General features: G+C 48.1%; 1 protein-coding gene across 9 annotated transcripts in view; it reads left to right on the forward strand.

The window, feature by feature from the left end:
• Positions 1-4,836: 4,836 nt before the first annotated feature.
• The window catches only part of dgki (diacylglycerol kinase, iota), a 167,391-nt gene continuing 148,176 nt past the window's right edge, over positions 4,837-24,051 (forward strand). For 4 of the 9 annotated variants that reach the window (XM_052030146.1, XM_052030149.1, XM_052030148.1 and 1 more), the window contains exon 1: positions 4,973-5,374. In XM_052030146.1, the coding sequence (XP_051886106.1) occupies positions 5,082-5,374 (293 nt within the window). In that variant the 5' untranslated portion in view covers positions 4,973-5,081. Of the gene's footprint in view, positions 5,375-5,397; positions 5,490-16,352; positions 16,453-17,548; positions 17,577-17,778; positions 17,974-24,051 lie in introns of those variants that run through there. The other 5 variants (XM_052030154.1, XM_052030155.1, XM_052030152.1 and 2 more) reach the window with 5 other exon arrangements.

A 24,051-nucleotide genomic window follows, 5' to 3' on the forward strand; every position in this document is an offset into this window, starting at 1 on the left:
CCCACCCCCACCCCTCCCAGACCCAGCAGGGATAGGGTCCCCCTTGTCCTCACATTTCATCCCACCAGCCTATGTATCCAACACGTCATCCTCCGCCACTTCCGCCATCTCCAACGGGACCCCACCACCAAGTATATCTTCCCCTCCCCACTCCTTTCTGCCTTTCGCAGGGACCGCTCTCTCCGTGACTCCCTCACTCACCCCCCCCCACCCATCCCGCTCCCACCCCGGGAACTTTCCACTGCCCCCGCCATAGGTGCAACACCTGCCCCTGCACCACCTCCATCCAGGGACCCACACAGTCCTTTCAGGTAAGACAGAGATTCACCCGCATCTCCCTTAATATCATCTACTGCATTCGGTGCTCCAAGTGTGGCCTCCTCTACATTGGTGAGACCAAACGCAGACTAGGTGACCGTTTCGCAGAACACCTGCGCTCCGTCCGTAAACCGCGACCTGCATCTCCCCGTTGCCTTCACTTCAACTCCCCCTCCCACACTATCACAGATATGTCAGTCCTCGGCCTCCTCCACTGCCAGGAAATTCAAGCACAAACTGGAGGAACAGCTCCTCATTTTCCATCTTGGAACCTTGCAGCTTAACATTGAATTCTCCCACTTTAAGCAATCCCCCCACCACCCCCCACACCCCCCAACCACGCCTCTTCTTTTCTTCCCTTTCCTAGCCTATCTCTCTTTTTTCTGCCCCTTTGTTTCCTCTCTCCGTACCTCTGACCCATCCCCCGGTGGACCTGCCCTCCCCTCCTCCCCCACACCTGCCCATCACTATCTCTTACCTGCATCTGCCTATCACCAGCCTGTGCCCACCCCGCCTCCCCTCTTTTGTCCACCTATCACTGCTCTGCTTTTCCCTCCTATATATCGGGCTTCCCCTTTTCCTACCTCCAGTCCTGAAGAAGGGTCCTGACCGGAAATGTTGACCGCCTGCTTTTCTCCACGGATGCTGCCCGGCCTGCTGAGCTCCTCCAGCGTCAGAGTGTTTTTCATCCGGATTCCAGCATCTGCAGTCCTTTGTTTCTGCTGAATGTTGCTGGAGTGGCACTCATCCAGGCAAGAGTGGATCATTTCATCACACCCCTCACTTCCGTCATAGGTGGTGGAAGCTTTTTGGAGAGTTGGTCACTCACTGCCGGAGAGCCACCCTCTGAACTGCTTCGTAGTGCCAGTACTAATGTGACTTGTCAAACAGGTTCATGTTACCCTGGGAATGGTGAGGGTGGGGACGGAAATTCTATTAAATGTCAAGGATACAGTCGAGCTTTTTTTTTCCCAGATGGTCCCTGCCTGGCATTTCCTTGGCATGAATGCTGTTTGCCACTTAACAGCCTATCTGGATCTCGCTGCTTGCAGGTATGGGTTGCTTCATTTTCTGGGGAGATGCAGGTGGAATCGAACATTACTTGACACTGCTCCTACTTCAATGGTACAGTGTTACGGAGGTGGAAATAGGCAGACTTAGTGATGGCAGGGAGAAACAGTTTAAGCTTTATCTTGGGTCAAAAATGGCACCAAAATTGCAAAGATACAGTTCAGGGGCCCAGATGGAGCCAATGAGGAGGAAGTGGATTTTCTGGTGAGGAATGAGGTCGGTCTGTTTGGTCTTCCCAATATTTAGCTGGGGGAAATTTCTACCCATCCAGACAAGGATTTTGAAAACTTATAGATAGTGGAGAGATTGAGAAAGGTAGTTTCAACGGCTATGTTTTTGGACGATAACTTTAAGCTGCAGAAGATTGGACAAATAGATCCCTGGGAACAGGAGCTGTTAAAAGTGAAGGAGCAGGAAGAGGATATCAGAGATGATTTTTCAGATACAAATGGATCGATAGAATGAAACTCAGCCTGTGGTGTCCCAGCCAGCTGATGCTGGTGGATAGACATTGGACCAAGATGGACAACTGCAGACTGCAGCAAACGTTGCTGAGACTCATGGTGTTGAGGAGAGTTGGACAATCTTTGTCAGAATCACAAAGGAACTCATCAATGACTCTGAATAATGTTGATACTGAGCACAGCCAGACACCTAAATGGAGAAATTAAAACACAAAGTTGCAGGTAAAATAATCATAAATCCAGGAAGCTACACCATGTTCAGGCTGAACACAAAACAAGGCCAGATTTAAATAAGACACATCTCTCCATAACCCTCCTCTATCATAATGATGTTTTCCATTTAAAGTCTGGAAAGTGATGAGTAAGCACAGATAAAACACCCAAAGAGACAAAGCTGCAATATGTATTCCTTATCCTTTAAAGTTAATGCAGGATACATATAAAAATTGTATGTCATACACTCCTACATTATTCACCCCTAGTTTAATGTGTTCTAATCATCTCTTTAACTTAGATATATGTCTATCATAAGCTCAGGAGCACCTTAGCGCTCTACAGATAATGAAGCTACTGTTAAAGCCTGGTCACTATTGTTCTGGTTCGACAATGTATTTAGTCGTTTCCTCTTCTCTCCTCTTCCATCGGGTAGAAGATACAGGAGCCTGAGAGCACGTACCACCAGACTTAAAGACAGCTTCTACCCCACTGTGATGATAATTGAATAGTTCCCTCATACAGTGAGATGGACTATGACCTCACGATCTACCTTGTTGTGACCTTGCACCTTATTGCACTGCACTTTCTCTGTAGCTGTGACACGTTACTCTGCACTGTTATTGTCTTTACCTGTACTACATCAATGCACTCTACACTAACCCAATGTAACTGCACTGTGTAATGAATTGACCTGTACGATTGGTATGCAAGGCAAGTTTTTCACTGTACCTCAGTACAAGTGACAATAATAAACCAATACCAATACCCGTTATTAAGATCTGTCGGCAACTGGGGTCCAGTGCCGATCCTTGTGCACCCAATGGGAGATAACTTGTCAGGCTGAAAGTGACCGGCTTCTGTCCAGTTACAGTGGCACCTCCCGCTCAGTACCTGAGGGCCTGGGTGTCTCCTGCTGCTTAGCAATAACAGTGATTTTGGATCCTGCCCTGAGACCCGCAGTTTTGATGCTGGCAGCTTTGACGTTTCCTGCTGGACGTTGCAAACTCCTGCTGCTGGACAATTGCAGCTTTAGTCACTGCCATTGGGCACTCTGTGTTCTGGCCCAGAACTTTTTCAAAATATTTTTCAGGATGTGGACTTCACTGGCAAGGCCCACATTTGTTGCCCTTGAGAGCTGATACTGAACCTCATCTTAAACCCTGCAGCCCTCCTGGTGAAGACGCTCCCACAGTGACGTTGGGGAGGGAGTTCCAATGAAGGACTGGTGATCTGCTTCCAAGTCAGGATGGTGTGTGACCTGAAGGGAAACTTGCAGGTGCTGGTTTTACCCACCCCCCCCCCCCGCACCTGCTGCCCTTGTGGGTAGAGATGGTGGGATTTGCATGCTCAGGTTCTGATATTTCTACTCATTGTTGGTTGTTAGGAATGACGGCTTTGGTCAACGTTGATCTGCTTCCTTCTGCTCAGTTGCAGGAGCCTAACTATGGAAGGTGCTTTCTCCTGATGGCTCTGTTCCCTGATACTGCCTACAGTGGGCTCTAGCTCCTTTCATCCCCGTTTCCAGCTCATGTTTCTACCTTGTTCCACTCTGTGGGGCTGCCACAGTAGCGTAGTGGTTAGTGTAACGCTATTACAGCGCCAGCGACCCGGGTTCAATTCCCGCCGCTGTCTGTAAGGAGTTTGTACGTTCTCCCCGTGGGTTTCCTCCGGGTGCTCCGGTTTCCTCCCACATTCCAAAGACGTACGGGTCAGGAAGTTGTGGGCGTGCTATGTTGGCGCCGGAAGCGTGGCGACACTTGCGGGCTGCCCCCAGAACACTCTATGCAAAAAGATGCATTTCACTGTGTGTTTCGATGTACATGTGACTAATAAGGATACCTTATCTTCTCAGCTGATAAGCAAAGGCTATTCCTGGTACCAGGCTGCGCACCCTCTTCCGTGACACTGGTGCTGACTTTATATTGCCCTGTGCTGTTGCTCTGATGTTGACTGATGGTTTCTGAAAATTGTCCTTGCTCCAGCCAGCTCCATCACGGGCACAACCCTCCCCACCGTCGAGGACATCTTCAAGAGGCGGTGCCTCAAGAAGGTGGCATCCATCACTAAGGGCCCTCACCACCGGGGACATGACCTCTTCTCGTTACTACCATCGGGGAGGAGGTACAGAAGCCTGAAGACCCACACTCAATGCTTCAGGAACAGCTTCTTCCCCTCCACCATCTAACACTGTACCTGCTGTCTCCATTTCCCTTTTGGATTCAGCGCTGTGTCAGATGCCTTTGCTGGTTCTCCATCCCGCTACTGGTTTCTGCTGGTATTCCCACTAGTGCTGCTGGGTCCTGTGGATGTTAGTTTCCTGTTTCTGAAGGCTGCTGCTACTCCCCACACCAACACCCCCACCCCCTCCTCCGGGCACCTGATCCTGATACACTTTCTCTCTGCTGGTCCGGTCCTAGTCCGGCTCCCAGCCGCCGGTTGTGCTCCCGCTCCGGGTCCCAGTTCTGCCCCTGACCCTTGTCCTGGTCCGCCTCCCAGCTGACGGTTCTGCCCAGCTTCCCGGTCCCCAGTCCCCCCTCCTGATCCGCCTCCCCAGCCGCTGGTCCCCGCTCCCGGTCCTGCCCCCCCCCCCCCCCGATCCTGGTCCCACTCCCGGATCTACTCCTGATCCTTGTACCCCCTCCCAATCCCGTTCCTGCTCCGGATCCGCTCCTGTTGTCCCGCTCCCGGTTTTACTCCGGGTGTGTGTGTGTGGGGGGGGGGGGGGGGGTCGCCCCACTCCCGGTTTTGCCCCCGATCCTGGTCCCACTCCCGGATCTACTCCCGTCCCTGCTCCCAGTCCCGGTGCTACTCCGGATCCTTGTACCCCTCCCACTCCGGATCCGCTCCTGCGGTCCCGCTCCCGGTTTTACCGGGTTTTGTTGTGGTGGGAGCGGGGGGGGGAAGGGGGGTCGCCCCACTCCCGGTTCGGCTCCGGTTCACCCCCCCCCCCCCAACCCACCACACACCCCGGAGGAGGGGCGCGGATCTTCCCACAATCCAGCGCCGGGTGCGATGGAGGCTGCGCCGCCCGCGGCTGCTCCGGCTCCGGCTCCGGCTGCCGGCCCCCAGCGCCGAGTGCCGCTGCCCGCCGACCGAGCGCCGCGGCCGGCCGCTATGGAGCGCGGGGATGCGGCGGGGTCGCCGGGACCGGGGATGGGAGCCGGCCAGCGGGAGCCAGCAGCGGGCGCGGCGGGACGGGAGACCCCGGAGCCCGGGCACAGCCCCCTGCTGCAGCCGCTGAGCGGATCGCAGAGCCTGGAGCAGCGGCTGAGCGAGCTGGGCATCAGGAAACAGACGTCGTACAGGTGGGTCTGTGGTATCTGACACCTCCGTCCCTCCGGGCTCTGCTCTCACCCCGAGTGGGGAGCTAACCTCAATTCTACCCGATGTCAGTGCAAAGCAACAGCCCCCGGGCTCAAGGTAACCTGTGGCTACACCGCTTGCCTCTTCTGCAACTGCCATTCGTGTAGCAGATATTTTATTTTGTTTAGATAGGCTGTGGAAGTTTGCCTGCAGCTTCCATTCCCCGACCACGGTGCCTTCTGCATTGTAAAAATCCTTCCCTCTCATGTTGTTTGTTTATGGTGCATGTAAAACGTTGCTGGTGAAGTTGTCCGTTAACGCGTCTGCTGGATAGCGAGTGACTGGCAGGTGGTAAATATTCAGTGTGCCCTCGGTTGTTGGGGCCTCTGCCAGATTTTGTCGGCGTGGTTTTGTTAGTTTCGTCGTTCTACTATAGGCTGCGAGCAAGGTAAAGGTCCCTGGAATATCTCCTCTTTGGTGTTATTTGAGGCAGTGTGCAGTGCAGTTGAGGGTAAGGACCACAGAAGGCTGCTACACATCTCAGACCTGCTGAGTGCTCTGTGACCAATAGGCAGCGTGAGTGCATAATCTGCTAGTCGCAGCTGCATTTTGCTGTTGATAATTCGAGTCCATTGACAATTCTGCTCTTCCATGACCTGTGGTCACATGCAAACTCAAGTGAAATCAGTTGAAGAAAGCTCAGTGAACTATTGATTAATTCTGATTTTTTTTCTAGCCCTGTACATCAAGAAGTCTCCAAGGTTATTTAATAACCTGTTAAATATAACCTGTACTGAGGGTGCTAGAGTTGGGGAGAATGTGATCATCCTGGAAGATGCACACTACGGATGGAAGATGTGCATTGTGACAGCAGGGTCATTCTTGCCCACCCCACGGTCAACTAGTTCGTTGATGTTGGTTGTCTGGATAGGTTGCATGCATGATGGTCTCTGGCTGAGGTGTGGCAGGTAAATCAGCAAGGCCGTGCGTTTAGATGAGGGGAGTGAAAAGGAATGTGCTCACTGTTTTGTGAAGGTTATGTAATTGCATAAAGCAAAGACTTGGTATCAATAACAAGTGGTCCACTGCCTTTAAGCAACAAAGATACCCCATAGATCATAAAATATAGGAGCAGAATCAGGCCATTCAGCCCATCGAGTCTGCTGCCATTCAATCATGACTGATTTTTTTTACCTCAACCCCATTCTCCTGCCTTCTCGCCGTAACCCTTAACCCCCTTACCAATCAGGAACCGATCAATCTCTGCCTTAAGTACATCCAATGACTTGGCCTCCACTGCCCTCTGTGGAAATGAGTTCCACGGATTCACTACTCTCTGGCCGAAGAAATTCCTCCTCATCTCAGTTTTGAAGGGGCGTCCCTTTATTCTGAGGCTGTGCCCTTGGATCCTCGATTCTCCAATGAATGGAAACATCCTCTCCCCATCCAAGCCCCAGAGAAATAATTTCAAACACAAATCGATGTATGAGAGCAGAAGTTTGGCCACAGAAGCAGGTTTTAAGGAACATCTTGGAAGAAAGAAGGTTTCAGAAAGAAACTCCAGACCATTGGGTATTGGAAGCTGCAGGCCGAATCAAGGTAAACAAGAAGCCAGCGTGTATTGGTATTGGTTTATTATTGTCACTTGTACCGAGGTACAGTGAAAAACTTATCTTGCATACCGATCATACAGGTCAGTTCATTACACAGTGCAGTTACATTGGGTTAGTACAGAGTCCATTGACGTAGTACAGGTAAAAACAATAACAGAGTAAAGTGTCACAGCTACAGAGAAAGTGCAGTGCAATAAGGTGCAAGGTCACAACAAGGTAGATTGTGAGGTCAAAAGAGTCCATCTCATCGTATAAGGGAACCGTTCAATAGTCCTATCACCGTGGGATAGAAGCTGTCCTTGAGCCTGGTGGTACATGCCCTTGGGCTCCTATATCTTCTACCTGATGGGAGAGGAGAGAAGAGAGAATGACCCGGGTGGGTGGGCTCTTTGATTATGCTGGCTGCTTCGCCAAGACAGCGAGAAGTAAAGACAGAGCCCAAGGAGGGGAGGTTGGTGTCTGTGATGCGCTGGGCTGCGTCCACAACTCTCTGCAGTTTCTTGCAGTCCCGGGCAGAGCGGTTGTTTCTCAGACTGGAGGAAGGAGAGAAACAAGGCCACAGAGAGATGTTGGAAATAGTGACGGGCGATTTCAACATAGGAAACAGCAGCAGAATTTTGGGAGTCTCGGGTTTACAGGAGCCGCGTGAGGGAGACTGGCTAGGACAGTGCCAAATAATCATGTCTCGAGGTAACCAAAGCAGGGGTCAGGGTTTCAGAAGCAGCAGGTGAGCTGGGTCAGGGTGGAACTGGTCAACAGTGTGGCGAAACCTCTGCTATAGCACAAACATGGCCACAGTTCAGCTTGGGTCCAATACAATATGTATGATTTAGTTTGAAACAGCTGGCTTGGAGGCAGAAGTAACCCAGGGTGAAGCAGCAGAGATTGGCAGGACTGTATACGGTGCCCTCAATCTTTTGTAGTCCCGCAAACAGAGCAAAGGGTTCAGGAGCCTGAGTGGGTGGCGGAGACAGGTACATGATGTTTAAGAAGTATTTTGACGAGCACTGAGTCGCCAAGGCATTAGAAGCCAAGTGCTGGTAAATGGGATTATTGTAGATGGGGACTTACTGGTCAGCATAGTCAGAGTGGGCTGAAGGGCCTGTTTCTGTACTGTGTGATTCTATGAAAAGATATCAGCTTACATCTGGAAACCAACACTATTTCCAGATGACGTTGGCAGTGAGTAGCCCATAGATGGGAAATAGCATGGAGCCAAGGCTAGATCTTTCAGAGGCACTGCAGGTTATGGTTCAAGAGTGGAAAGTGAAGCCACCGCTGCTTATTCTCTGCATGGATAAGAACACAACCAAGCGAACACACTCCGACACAGCTGGACACTGGTGAAGTGAAGGTTGGAGAAGTGTGGTGTGGTCAGTTGTGTTAAACCCCTGCAGAAAGGGAACAAGGAAAGGTAGTTGGCCTTTGTCTCAATCATGTAGGATTTCTTCTAAAACTAGCCAAAACATCACACGGCCTGGTGGTTTAATTATTATCATTGAATGAGTCAGAACACAAACCATCAGTTAAAACAGTTCTGCCCTTAGCAAGATATAAAATAATGCATATAATAAGTGGATCTGGCTTTCCATCACGAAGAGCTCTGACATTTATGCATTGCATGCTTCTTGTGTTTATAAAAATTCAGATTTTTTTTTATATAACCAATTATTTGTTGATGGTGCTGCTTTTTTCTTAGTGACAGTGTCCTCCTACTAAAGCTCCTAACACAGTCATGGCCATATATGGCATGGAATTTGCTCTGTGGAAATGTATCTTGCAGAAAAGCTGCACCACAGAGAGAAACTCTACACTGTGGATGTGACACACTGCCACTGACATGCCTCTGAAAAGCCCAGGCTGGGCAGATGCCCCTCAATTGGCCAAATAGCGTACGTCAGGAATTGATGAAGATGATCGGGAGGGGTTATTCCTCTGGTGGGAGAGAACAGAACAAGTGTACATCCTTAAAATTAAAACCGAGTTGTTGAAAAGTGACGTTGGGAAATGTGTATCCACACAAAGGGCATCAGAAATCAGGCATCTCTTCCCCAGAAAGCTGGAAATCAATTGCAAATGTCAGAACGGCAGCTGTTATGTCGTTAGGCAGTGAAACTATGACAGAGATTAGCCATGGATTGAATGGGGCATAGTGGTCGTCTTCTACTCTTACACCAGCAGTTAGCCAGCAACTCGTATAATAGTTTAGGTTATATGAACCAGAGCAATGCTGTACACTAACTGACCATACTGCACGGCATCACATGATCCCTTTGTTGGGTTTTGGAAGCAGGTAGGACACGTGAAGCTATTGTCTATCTTGGGGACCCTGACACTTTTGCCTTGTTGAGAAGCAGGGAGCCCAAGTTGTTCCCCGAACCTCCATCTCTTTTACACCAATGCACAATGGCTGCAGTCAGTATTGCAAGGTCTCCTCTGTATCCTTGTGACCCGGACCAACAACTGCACAAGAGCACCATCAGCTACGTGCCCCTCCAGCCTACATACTATAGACTTTGTGCCAATATTGGCCCTGGATCAGTTTCTTGGAACTTCCAACCTAATAGCTCTCTGAGAGCAGCTTCACCGCAATGTGAGTGCAACAGTTCGAAACACCACCTTCTTCACAGGCTTGTCCTTGGTATCTTTATTAATTGCAAGAAAGGAGTTAGCTGCGATTTCCTCAGCACCAGTCCTGTACTCTACACACAGGCAACATTCTGTTTCAACTGTCCCTTGAAGTTTAATGGCTTTTAGTTTACAAAGTATGCAGAAACAGACCATAGTGGCAGGAAAAGTGCCAGTTACAGAGGGAGACACTCACTTCTGATGTAACCCACACAAGGACTGGAGGCAGCTTATATGAAATCCATTTGCTAATCCTGTTTTGAAAGCACAGCTTCTATTCCTGATGTGACTGTTGTTAGCTGAATTTGGTACTGTTGAAAATGAAACCTTTCTTACCCATGGTGGTGTGAGGATGGGCGGGGAGAAAATGTCTTGGGCGGCTTGAGTAACAAAATAACAGCGCAGAAGAAGGTCATTTGATGCATTGTGCCTGTTTGAATGTTTTGTATTCAGTTAGCTATATTCTCCTTCATTTTCCCCATAGTGTTGCATTATTAGCCAATTCTTTTCAGAAGTTACAATTGAATCTGTTTCCACCAGTGCATAACAACTTGCTACCTAATTTTTCCCTTCCTCATTTTGCCAGAGGTTCTGTTACCAGTTTCCTTAAACCATTATGTTGTCGTGACCGGTATGTTGTCGTGACCGGTATGTTGGGTGATCCATTTCGTGAGGATTTAGATGCAGGGATCTCCTGTACACATTTGTCGTTGTTCGTTTCTATAAAACTAAGGACAGTTGGTGTCCTGTTTCTGCTGTTTGGGTCTCTGAATTATTGTACAGTCCTAAAAGGCCAAGTTTAGGCTGTTTCAGTTGACTTCAATTTCAGCAACACGCATGGTGTGTCTTTACTTCATGGGACTTAAAGGGATGTTGTACCTGATGGTCACCGACCTTTAATCAGAGAAGGGGGGGGAGTTAAAGGCACAAAAATGGGCGAAGATGCATATCAAACGAAAGGAGAAATAGGTTTTTATCTCCCTGGATGAGCAAGAAGCTGACAATGGTAAGATAAGACAAAAGAAACATACATTTTCCACTCCAGAAAGTGTGTTTCTAGATACAACGAGCATTAAGGGCTCTGGGGAAAAGAGTAGGAATAAAATATTGAGAGAGTAAATCAGCTATGATCACACAAAATGGCGGAATAGGCTCTAAAGGATAAATGATCTGCCCCTGCTCTTATTTTCTATTTGTAGGTAATTAAGGAGAGATCTCACAAAAATATGTAAAAGTTACAAATTATACATTTTGTTTCAAATCCTTCAACAGCTCTGTGGGCATAAATGGGAACAAGAGGAAAGTAAACCTGCAATTGATGTAAGGAATGCAGTATTTACTGAAAGACTAATAAACATCTTGGGTGATCTGCAGTCAAGGGAATATGGATGTAAACATTGAAGTCATTCAAAGTAACAAATTATTGGAGAAATTTCTGAGGGACAGTTTAAATCATCATTTAGAAAAGCAGACTAATCAAGAACAGAGAGCATTGGCCCGTTAGTGGGAAGCCATATCTGTGAAGTTTTTGAGGAGAAAAGGAGGGTCAATAAGGGTAGACTGTTGGATGTCATCTACACGGATTTTAGCAAAGCTTTAGACAGACTCACATGGAGGTTGATCAGTAAAGCAGAAACCCATGAGATCCAAGGCAAGGCGAGAAATTGCATACAAAATTGGCTGAATGTTAGGAAGCAAAGGTCAGTGGGTGTTTTATTGACTGGTTACTTGTAGTGGGATTCTTTGCATGCATCTCAGTGCTAGGTCTGTCTTTTGCAGTGCATTTCAATGAATCATGCTTAAATGTGGAGGGTCTAATTAAGTAATTCTCAGGAATTTAGGTGTGCGGCTGATGGTGTTGCGGAACAATGAAAACTACTGGAAGGTTGGTTGACGAGCAGAGAACCAGCAAATGCAATTCATTCTGGAGAAGTGAAGAATAAGGGTTATTAAGGCAAGGGAATATGCAATAAATGGTAGGATACCGAGGAATAGAAAGAACCCAAACCACCCAGGAGCGCATGACCACAGGTGCCTGAAGACAAGGTGGTTAAGAAGTCTCGTGGGATAATTTCCTTTATCGGTCAAGGTACGAAGTATGATATGCTGGTTAGGTCACCGCTAGAGTACTACATGCAGTTCTAATCACTGCACTACAGAAACAAAGGAATATTACTGTAGAGGGGTCAGGGGAGATTTGCAAGGACGTTACGGGATGGAGGCTCAATTATGAGGAAAGGTTGGCTAAGCTGGAGTTATTTGGACAGAGGAGTCGGGTGGGTGTTTAATTGAGGTGGATGAAATGATGAGAGGCTTAGAAGTGATGAATGGGAGTAATGGGGAGGTCAGTGCCTAGGTAGATAGTAAAGAGACAAAATGTTGGAAACACTCAGCAGGACAGGCAGCATCTGTGGATGGAGAAACAGAGTTAATATTTCAGGTCCGAGATCCTTTGACAGGACTGGCATAGTTTTAAGTTGTCGAGTGTATCACGGCCAGATTTACTGACCATAGACAGGTGGGTAGCAAAACAGGTTGTGTTGGACAGGGATACGTGGCCGGGCTCCGAGACTGTAGTGTGGGCAATTGCGGGAGTTGGGGATGTGCAGTGGCACGGCTGGTAGAGCTGCTGCCTCACAGCTTCAGCAGTCCGGGTTTGGTCCTGACCTCCTGTACTGCCTGTGTGCAGTTTGCACGTCCTCCCTGTGACCGGTGGGTTTCTGCCAGTTGCTCTAGTTTCCTCCCATGCCCCAAAGTTCTGTTAGGTTCATTGTCCACTGTCAATCGCCCCGAGTGTGGAGGTGAGTGGTAGATTTTGGGAGGATTTAATGGGACTGTGGGGAAAATGAAATGGGATTGGTGTAAATGGGTGGTTGATAGTCGACACGGACTCAGTGGGCTGAAGAGCCTGTTTCTGTGATGTATCTCTCCTTGACTAAGAAGTGGGGTGAGAAGCCTGCAGGTGTGCATGTCTGAGTGAGTTTGCCCATACTTAGATGAGAGCAAGCGGGAGAGTCTGGACCAACCACTGACCCCGGAGGAGCTGACTGGTTCTGTCTGTTCCTTTGATTTGAATAAAACTCCTGGAAGCGACAGCTTACCGGTGGAGTTGTACTTGGCTCTGTGGGACTGGATGGGCTCGGACCTGCTGGAAGTGTACAATACTATGCTTCAGTCTGGCACTATGTCAGAGTCTATGAGGAAGGGCACCATTACCCTCATCTACAAGCAGAAGGGGGAGAGGGCAGACATCAGAAATTGGAGACCCATCTCACTGTTGAACGTGGACTATAAGATCCTGTCCAAGGCCATCGCCAACAGGGTCCGATCTGCTCTGGGACAGGTGATCCACCCGGACCAAACCTGTGCTGTACCTGGCAGGAAGATCTTTGACAGCCTCATGCTGCTCAGGGCTACCATCGCCTACGTGCAGGACAGAGGGGTGAACACCTGCCTGGTCAGCTTGGACCAGGAGAAGGCCTTCGACAGGGTATCACACACGTACATGTTGGACGTGCTCTCCAAAATGCGCTTTGGGGAGGGAATCAGGAACTGGATCCAACTGCTCTACACAGACATCTGTAGCGCAGTCCAACTCAATGGGTGAGAAACAGACAGCTTCCCCATCAAGTCTGGAGTCAGGCAGGGCCGCCCTCTCTCCCTGGTCTTGTTCGTGTGCTGTATAGAACCCTTTGCCGAAGCCATCAGGAAGGACGAGAGCATCAGAGGGGTGACGTTGCCAGGCAGTGGGGTCACCCAGGTGAAAACCTCCCTGTACATGGATGACGTCACCGTCTCCTGCTCAGACCCAAGGTCAGTTCGCAGGTTGATCAGCATCTGTGACCAGTGAGTTGGCATCAGGGGCCAGAGTCAATCGTGCGAAGAGCGAGGCCGTGCTTTTCGGCAACTGGCCCGACCGATCCATCGTCCCCTTCACCGTCAGGCCTGACTATCTGAAGGTGCTGGGGATCTGGTTCAGAGGAGCTGGGGCGTGCAACAAAAATTGGCGGGAGTGGATTGGGAAGGTGAAGCAGAAAATGGGACTGTGGGAACGGCGCTCCCTATCGATAACTGGGAAGAACTTGGTCATCAGGTGTGAGGTGCTCTCAGGGCTGCTGTACTTGGCACAGGTGTGGCCTGTTCCTCGCTCCTCTGGCTTGGGAATCACCCGCGCTGTCTTACGGTTCATCTGGGGATCCAAGATGGAGCGGATCCGACGGGTCACCATGCACAAGTCCCTGGACAATGGGGGTAAAAGTGTCCTCAATGTCACCCTCCTCCTGATGACCACCTTCGTCTGTGACTGCATCAGGCTGTGCGTGGAACCCAAGTACGTGGGCACCAAGTGTCACTACGTACCGAGGTTCTACCTGTCCCTGCTGTTGCGAAGGATGGGCCTGGCCCCGTGGCCACACAATGACCCAGTCAGCTGGACACTGCCGCGCTACCTGTCCTTCGTGGAGAAGTTCTTCCAGACCAATACCTTTGACCACAAGTCCATCAGGCAGTGGTCAGCACGGAACATCCTGTAGGCACTGCAGGAGAAGGACTCAATGGATACTGTGAGGTGGTTCCCTGAGCAGACTGTCCAGACTATCTGGCAGAACATCTCATCGCCAGAACTCACCAACAAGCACCAAGACCTCGCTTGGCTGGCGGTGAGAGGGGCCCTCCCAGTCAGATCCTTCCTGTATGGTTGGAACCTCACTCCCAGCGCGCACTGCCCCCGGGAGGACTGCGCTGGGGACGAGACGGTCGCCCACCTCTTTGCGGGCTGTGGGTTTGCGAGGAGGGTGTGGCGAAAGATGCAAGGGTCCTTGTCACGGTTCATCCCCAGCAGCAGCGTAACAGATCTATGGGCTGTTCCCGGGGACACACACGGAGACGGACATCAACTGCTGCTGGAAGGTCATCAACTCGGTGAAAGACGCTCTTTGGTCTGCCCGAAACTTGTTGGTCTTCCAGCACTGCGAGATGTCCGTAGGGGAATGCTGCCGGCTGGCACATTCCAGGCTGCAGGAGTACGTGCTGAGGGACGCGCTGAAGCTGGGTGCAGCCAACGCAAAGGCTCGGTGGGGAAGGACTACAGTTTAGGGTTCTTCTGCCACAGAAGAGGGAGGGGCAGGGACAGGCGAGAAAGCCCCTAAATATTGTAAATATGGGACCGGGTAGCTTCCAAGGAGCCACACGTGGCATCGGTGCTGTGTTTTTTATATATATATAAAAAGGTAACACTAATGAATGATCTGTACAAGAATGTAAAGGTTTGCACTGTTTTGTAATTGTATATAGTTTGTCTTTTATTATGAATAATTTTCAATATAAAACAAAATGCTGGGCAGCATCTACACATGTGCCCACCACTCCACGGTGTGAAGTTCTGGACTTGGGATGTCAGAACCTTGTGGATGATCCCTACGACTCTCAAAATTGGAGTGGAAGAAGTCTTCCTCCATTCCGAGGGAGAGCCTGAGAAGCAGAAAGGGATGTCGTTCGGTTGAGCGAAAATGGACAAAATGTTGGCACGTGGAATGCGAGATGGAGAAGTGTGAGTTCATCCACTTTAGTAGGAAGAATAAGAAAACAAAGTGTTGTCTGACCGGAGAGAGACTAAAGAAAGCGCTATACAGAGGGACCTGGGTCTCCTCATACACGGCACACATAAAGTTAGCATCCGGGGGCAGCAAGTAATTGGAAAAGAAATCAGAATGCTGGTCTTTATTGCAAAAACAATGGAGTATAAAACTTCAGCTGTTCAGAATCAGGTTTATTATCACTGCCATATGTCATGAAATTTGTTGTTTTGCAACAGCAGTACAGTGCAAGACATAAAGTTAGAAAAATAAATAAGTAGTGCAAAAGAGGAATAACGAGGTGGTGTTCATGGGTTCGTGGACCGTTCAGAAATCTGATGGCGGAGGGGAAGAAGCTGTTCCTGAATGGTTGAGTGTGGGTCTTCAGGCTCCTGTACCTCCTCCCCGACGGTAGTAACGAGAAGAGGGCATGTCCCAGGTGGTGAGGGTCCTTAATGATGGATGCCGCCTTCTTGAGGCACTGCCTCTTGAAGATGTCTTCGATGGCAGGGAGGGAGAGTTGTGCCCGTGATGGAGCTGGCCGAGTCTACAACCCTCTGCAGCTTCTTTCAATCCTTCACATTGGAGCCTCCATACCAGGTGGTGATGCAACCATTCAGAATGCTCTCCACCGTACATCTGTAGAAATTTGCAAGTGTTGGTGAGACCACACCTGGAGTATTGGACACAAGTTTGCTCTCCATATTTAAGGAGGGATTTATTAGCATTGGAGGCAATGCAGTGAAGGTTCACTAGTTTGATAGTTGGCTTGGAGGGACTGTCTTGTGAGGAGACGTTGAGCAGGCAGGGCCCATACTCACTGGAATTTAGAGGAATGAGAGGTGACCTTATTGAAGCTTCAGATTCCGGAGGCTTGACCTGGTAAATGCCGTTTCCCTTGTGGTGGTGGTGCTGAGGTGCAGCGGGGGAGGGCAGTAATTCTAGAACCAGGGGCATGGTTTCAGAATAAGTAGTCAATCAGAAGTGAAGAGGAATCTAGTCTCTCAGGTGGTAGCAAATCTTTGAAATTCTCTACCACAGGGGGCTGTGGAGACACCGTCATTGAATGTGTTAAAAAGTGGAATAGATTGTTGTTCTGTAGCGGAGTGGAATGGAAGGGAAAGTCGAGCTGAGGCCAAGATCAGATCAGCCATGGTGGAGTAACCTTGAGGGGTTAAGTGGCCAATTCCTGTTCTTTATCTACTTAGTAAAAAGTTTAGAAAGGAACTCACTGGAAGGAAGGATGGTTGAAGCAGAAACCTTGAGGTGACACAGTGAAAAGACAAGTAGAACTGCTGCCTCACAGCTCCAGAGACCTGGGTTCGATCCTGACCTTGGATGCTGTCTGTGTGGAGTTTGAATATTCTCCCTGTGATGGCGTGGGTTTCCTCCGGGCGTTCTGGTTTCCTTCCACATCCCAAATGATGTGCAGGTTGGTGGGTTAATTAGCCACTGTAAATTGCCCCTGGTGTGTGGGTGAGTGGTAGAATCTGGGGGAAGCTTTTTGGAATATGGGGGAATTTTAAAAAAATGATATTAATGTAGAACTGGTATAAATGGGTGGTTGATGGTCAGTGTAGACTCATTGGGCCTGTTTCCGTGCTGTCTCTCTCTGTGATGCCATGAAAAACCCTTGTCAGGTTTGACAGTGCCTGGACAAATAGTGTACGTGCAGTAAGGCACAAGGCTATGGACGAAAGTATGGAGCATATCATTTGTGTCACAGCCATTTTTGTTGGAGCAGAATTAGGCCATTTGGCCCATCGGGTCTGCTGCCATTCAATCACGGCTGATTTTTTTCCCCCTCAACCCCACTCTCCCGCCTTCTCCCTGTAACCCTTAACCCCCTTCCCAATCAGGAACTCATAAATCCCTGCCTTCAATACACCCATACGATAGTTTCTCCTAATAAATTTTCAAGATCATACGATACATGAGTGATCGAGAAATGGGGGGGCTATGTGGGAGGGAAGGGTTGGATAGATCTAAGAGCAGGATAAAATGTCGGCACAACATTGTGGGCCAAAGGGCCTGTACTGTGCTGTAATGTTCTATGATACAGCGAGTGCGTTCAGATGACATGGGGAGTGAGCTTTAACGGGGGAAACAAAATGAGATTTTTCTCATCCCGTACCTCCCTCTCCATCTTCAATCGTAAGCCGCAGGCACTCGAGTTGTAGCTGCTTTGCGTGGACTGCCCTCGTCGAGTGGGAGGGCCATCTGGTCCTCTGGCATGACTCAGTATAACTTGCTGCTCACACTCCTCACGACAGCAGCCTGGCAGAAGACTGCAGAAACATTAACACTTCGTTCACAAGTAGTTGCTGGCTGCTCGGGTCACCGTTTGCTCAGCTGTCTGATAGGTTTTTGTTTCAGCTATTAGGACAAAGGTAAGCCCTTCAGGGGAAGGCTTGCTCTGATATTAATGAAGAGCTGATCGTGTACCAGTCTGATCCAAATACTTCTGCTATGGCAACATTCAGAGTATTAGAGGCATTAATTATACACCTCGACGAGGCTGATCCTATCTCTGGCTTCAACCACTCTACAAAGCTCCTGATTTCCCTGAAGTCCATCGATCTCTACCTTGAACGTGGAGGAAAGTCCGCATGGACATGATGGGCTGGAGGGCCTCTTTCTGTGCTCTGTGACTCCATGATTCTATGACACAGCAACTGCAACCATCTAGGGTAAAGAAACCAGAGCTCACCAAATGTCTGTCCAGATGAAGGGTCTTGTCCTGAAACGTCGACTGTCCATTTCCCTCCACAGGTGCTGCCTGACCTGGTGAGTTCCTCCAGCATCTTGTTTGTTCTTACACGTTTCAGCACCTGCGGTCTCTTGTGTCTCCAGTCTGAAAGAGATTTCCCCTTCAGAACAGAAAATACAGGAGAGATATTCAGCAGGTCACTGATGAAAGATCAAAGATCTTTTCTGCTCCTGAGTATCTCCAGCATTTTCCTTCCTGAAGAGGAAACCTCTTTTGGAAGTCTGGTGACCTCTCTCTGGTTTCTTTATTTCACATTTGCAACATCGCCATTTGTTTTTAAATCTTTCGGTTGTCTCTTCAGCTCAGTTTGAAGTGGCAGACCCTTTGTCTGGACTCCTCCTGCTTATTACACAACCCCTGCCCCGAGGGGCCAAGGCAGAGTACAAAGTTAATGGCAGGATTCTTGGTAGTGTGGAGGAGCAGAGGGATCTGGGGGTCCATATCCACAGATTCCTGAAAGTTGCCTCACAGGTGGGTAGGGTAGTTAAGAAAGTTTATGGGGTGTTAACTTTCATAAGTCGAGGGATCGAGTTTAAGAGCTGCGAGGTAATGATGCAGCTTTACAAAACTCTGGTTAGACCACACTTGGAGCTGTCCAGTTCTGGTCGCCTCATTATAGGAAAAATGTGGAAGCGTTGGAAAGGGTGCAGAGGAGATTTACCAGGATGCTGCCTGGTTTAGAGAGTATGCATTATGAGGAGAGACTAAGGGAGCTAGGGCTTTACTCTTTGGAGAGGAGGAGGAGGATGAGAGGAGACATGATAGAGGTATACAAAATATTAGGAGGAATAGATAGAGTGGACAGCCAGCACCTCTTTCTCAGGGCACCAATGCTCAATTCAAGAGGGCATGGCTTTAAAGTAATGTGTGGGAAGTTCAAGGGAGATATCAGAGGAAGGTTTTTTACCCAGAGAGTGGTTGGGGCATGGAACGTGCTGCCTGGGGTGGTGGTGGAGGCAGGTACATTGGTCACATTCAAGAGATTGCTAGATAAGCATATGGAGGAATTTAAAATAGGGGGATAGGTTCGATAGTCTTAGGCGAGGTTTAAAGGTTGGCACAACATTGTGGGCTGAAGGGCCTGTATTGTGTTGTACTGTTCTATGTTCTGACAAATCCCCTTAGAATCTCAGATCACCTCTCATATTTCTAAACTCTGCTTTATCGTTCAGATGAAACAAATCCTCCATGCCAAGAATCAAATCTCTGCACAACTTGCAAGGCAGGAATGTGCTTCCTTCAACATTAAGATCAAAACGGTATGCATTATTCCAGTTGTGGTCTCACCTAAGCCTTCTGATGTTGTAGCAAGACTTAAGTGCACCCCATCTCTCTTGCAACAAGGGCTAGCATTCCATATGCCTTCTTAATGCTTGCTAATTCATGCTAGCTTTCCGTGCTTGTGTGAGGACACCCAGACCCAACGAAGACCAGCATTTATCAGTCTCATACCATTATACCCATGACTGAGAGGAAGTTGATGTGGTGGTAATGGACCAGTTTATATTAGGCCTTCTTTTTGTACACAGGACATAACTGGCCAGTTTTCCAGATAGTTGGGTGGATCCTGATACTGAAATTACTAGAATAGCTTGGTTAGAGGCATGCTTGCTTCCCATCCTACAGCCAAGACATTGCCTGGTTCTGTAGCCTTGGCTGAATCCAGTGTCCTCGGTGATCTCTTGATATCATGCAGAATGAACTGAACTAACCTGACTGGGTCTGTGATGATGGGGCCCTCAGGAGGGAGCTGAGATGGATGGTCCACTCGGCACTTTTGACGAAGGCAGCAAATGTTTCGACCTTTGGCATTCGTGCGCTGGGTCCTGCTAAAGAGAAGATGGAGATATCCTTGGAGCCTTCTCCACCCATCAGCTGTTTGGAGTCCTTCACCACTCACAGCTGTGCATTGCCGCACTGTCAAACTTAATTTGCAGACAATACAAAGAATGGCCATGTTGTAGATAGTGTAGAAGATTGCCAAAGGATACAGCAGGATATAGATCAGTTGCGGATATGGGCAGAGAAATGGCAGATGGAATTTAATCCGGCCAAGTGTGAGGTGTTGCGCTTTGGGAGGTCAAATGTAAAGGGACAACACACTATTAATGGGAAGACCCATAACAGTGTTAATGTACAGAGGGATCTTGGGATCCAAGGCCATGGCTCCCTGAAAGTGGCTACACAGGTTGATAGGGTGGTAAAGGAGGTGTATGGTATGCTTGCCTTTATTAGTCGAGGCACTGAGATCAGGAGTCAGGAAGTTATGTTGCAGCTTTATAAAACTCTGGTTAGGCTGCACCTGGAGTACTGCATTCAATTCTGTCACCCCATTATGGGAAGGATATGGAGGCTTTGGAGAGGGTGCAGAAGAGGTTTACCAGGACGCTGCATGGTTTAGAGGGCATTTGCTATGGGGAGAGGTTGGACAAACTTGGGTTGTTTTCTCTGGAGCGGCAGAGGCTGAGGGAGACCTGATAGCAGTTTATAAGATTGAGAGGCATATTTAGTATAGACAGCCGGTATCTTTCTCCCAGGGTTAAAATGTCTAATACTGGAGGGCATGCATTTAAGGTGAGATGGAGTAAATTCAAAGGAGATATGCAGGGCAAGTTTTTACACAGGGAGTGGTGGGTGCCTGGAATGCGCTGCCAGGGGTGGTGGTGGGGGCAGATATGATAGAGGCGTTCGAGAAGCTCTTAGATAGGCACATGAATGTGCAGAGAATAGAGGGATATTGTGTAGACAGAAGGGATTAGGATAGTTAGGCATTTAATTAATGAAAAACACGATGATGCTGGAGGAACTCAGCAGGCCAGGCAGCATTCGTGGAGGAAAACAGGCTGTCAACGTTTCGGGTCAGGACCCTTCTTCAGGACTGAAGATAGGAAAAAGGGGAAGCCCCATATATAGGAGGGAAAAGCAGAGCAGTGACGGGTGGACAAAAGAGGGGAGGTGGGGTGGGCACAGGGCGGTGATAGGTAGATGCAGGTAAGAGATGGTGATGGGCAAGTGTGGGGGAGGAGGGGAGAGCAGATCCACTGGTGGGATGGGTCAAAGGTAAAAATAGAGACAGAAAAAAAGCTAGGAAGGGGAAGAAGAGAAGAAGCGTGGTGGGGGGGGGGGGCGATGTGGGGAAGGGGGGGGGGCGGGGGGGGTGGTTACCTAAAGTTACCTAAAATTCAATATTCATGCAGTTAGGCTGCCCTCCCATGCCCCAAGGTGATGGATTGCCTCAGAATACTGTTCTGCCGCTGCTGGGCCACAGCACCTCACGGACGCCTAGTTTTGAGATGGAAGGATCTGCTCTGAGTTCCTTTCCTTTAACGCATTGCTAGTGTTGTGCTCGCTGATGGAGGGCGTCCTTGTTTAAAGTTGGGACTTTGTCTCCGTGATGACTGTAGCAGAGGTCACACCTACCTATACTGACGGAGGCAACTGCAACAAGTGGATGATTGAGGGCGACATTTTATCCCTCGTTGTCCATTCACTCCTCCCACCTGCCTCAGACTCATTCTGGCAGCTTATATTTTCTGGACAGCTCGGTCAATAGTGGTTGCACGTTGGGCATTGAAATCCTCCATCCAGAGTGTATTCTGTGCATTCTGCCTAAGTGATCAACATGGATAAGTGCCAATCATCATTTTAGGTAGGGCAGTAAGTGATAATGAGGAAGAGGTTTCTCTCCTTGTGTTTGATTTGATGCCATAGAACTTCATTGTGCATTCCTTGAGGATCACAACTTCCTATCTGTTTTTTAATTTCTGGTGGTCTGCTAGTGGGGCAGGATGTACCTAGGGATTTTGGTAGGGAAGCCTGAGACTTTGACTGCTAGGTATGATCTTGTACATCTAACTGTGTTAGGCTTTTCCTTGACTGATCTTTTGGACAGCTCTCTGAATCCAGATACTGAGTTTCACTTTCTGTATCTAAAGCAGGTGCCTTGCTTGATGCCTTGTTTCAATCCAATCTTATTGTGTTCTAATCCAATTTTGATACAACTGAATGACTTGTCAGGTAAGAGTCATCCACATTGCTTGGGTCTGGAAGTGCATTTGGTCCTGACCAAGTAAGGCCAGCAGACAGCCTCCCTCCGTGCAATCTTGTCCACACTTTTCGCTACCTTGGAAAAGCAGCCAACATAATCAAGGACCCCACCCAGCCCGGACACCCTCTCTCCTCCCACCTCCCATTGGGCAGGAGTTAGAAATGCCTGGAAGCACCTACCACCAGGCTCAAGGACAGCTGATAGCCTGCTGTTATAAGACTATTGAACGGTCCCTTGGTACAATAAGATGGACTCTTGACCTCTCAATCTACCTCATCATGGCTTTGCACCTTATAGTCTGCCTGCACTGCACTTTCTCTGTAACTTTAACACTTTATTCAGCATTCTGTTATTGTTTTCCCTTGCGCTACCTCGATGTACTAATGTGATGAAATGATCTGTATGGATGGCGTGCAAAACAAAGTTTTTTGCTGTACTTCGGTACATGTGACAGTAATAAAACAGTTTACCAATTAGACCTCTTTCCCTGGACATTAGATGAGGTTTTATAACGGTTTTGTGATTGAAGCTATCTTTTTATTTTTAAATTCTAGACTATTTAGTAAACTGAATTGAAATCTCCAAGCTGTCATGTTGGGATTTAAACTGGTGACTTTGAATCTTTTTTTTTACAGGTTTCTGAATTATTGGTCTCATAATTTAGCTACTGTGCTGCTAACTCTGAGAGCACTAAGTACTAATATATGGCCCTCAGCACCATGAGTCATTATCTTGTGTAGTAACCTTTTATGTGGCACCTTACTGAATATATTTGACATTAAACTGAAAGAGACGGTGACGGGAGATTGTTTTATCTCTGAACAAAGGACAGTTTTAAAGAACAATATAGAGTATGGTGAGCAATACTTGACAATAAAGACTTTTGGAATGTCCTAAGGTTGTAAGATTCTTGGCAAAATGCAAGTCATTCATTTCCTTTCAATTTTTTTTGAACTCTCCAGTTCCCCAAATAATATCTACTTGGAGTTTTTTGTTAATCCCTGAGAGGTCGGTCTGTTTGTTTTCTCCCTGCCTGCCTGCAGCACCTGAAAGGATGCAGTGCTAATATACCTCTTCAACCTTTTAACAGTAGAAGCTCAGAGGTAGAGGTGGAATAAAGGGTGAGCGACCTGGGACTTGTCTGGGTTGATGTCAACTGCTCAGGTTCCTGCCAATACTGGAAAGGTAGAAAGCTGAATAGAACTCAAGGCTGGAGCTAGAGCATGAGGGACCCTAACTCTGCAGCTAGGTTACAGCAGACACTCCTTACCACTTCTACATGTAACATGCTCAGCACACATGACATACTAAGATAAGATGTAAGATATTCCCCACCACTTTTCGGTGGTTTTCTCAAACTATTAAATGTTTAAACTTAGAAAAAATTAGGAGTGGTAATGTTGATCCTTCGCTTAAATTTGAGGAAGTTTGGAGTCCATTTATTCAATATGACATCATATGATATAAGCTGACCTTTCTCAGATCCCTTTCAATAACCCTCGAATACAGAGGAGCGGAGTTGACGACATAATAATGTTTTTTTTTAATTGAAGAAATATCTGTCCAGTTTTTTTTTGAAGTTTGTTTTTTTTGGTTTGTTATCAATTTTTTTTGATTTGGGGGTTCTTTTCTCATATAATTAAATTTCTTTTCAATTTTTCCTTTTGTATTTGTTCACTTAATAAGAGAGCAGGAGGTCTAGATTACTTTTTTTTACTCCTTGTTGTACTAACTGTTATGATTATTATCCTGATCTCTTAGCACCAGATGTATAATTACTAATGTTATATATTATTTTGTACTAATTTGAAAATTAATAAAAAGATTGAAAAAGAAAGATGTAAGATATTTATTAGTCACATGTACATCAAAACATACAGTGAAATGCACCTTTTTGTGTTACTGAGAATGAGCTGGGGGGGGGGGGCAGCCCGCAAGTGTCGCCACACTTCCGGCGCCAACATAGCATGCCCACAGCTTCCTAACCCGTACGTCTTTGGAATGTGGGAGGAAACCAGAGCACCCGGAGGAAACCCACGCAGACACA

The sequence above is a fragment of the Pristis pectinata genome, chromosome 15, assembly GCF_009764475.1.
Source record: "Pristis pectinata isolate sPriPec2 chromosome 15, sPriPec2.1.pri, whole genome shotgun sequence".
Classification (NCBI taxonomy): domain Eukaryota; kingdom Metazoa; phylum Chordata; class Chondrichthyes; order Rhinopristiformes; family Pristidae; genus Pristis; species Pristis pectinata.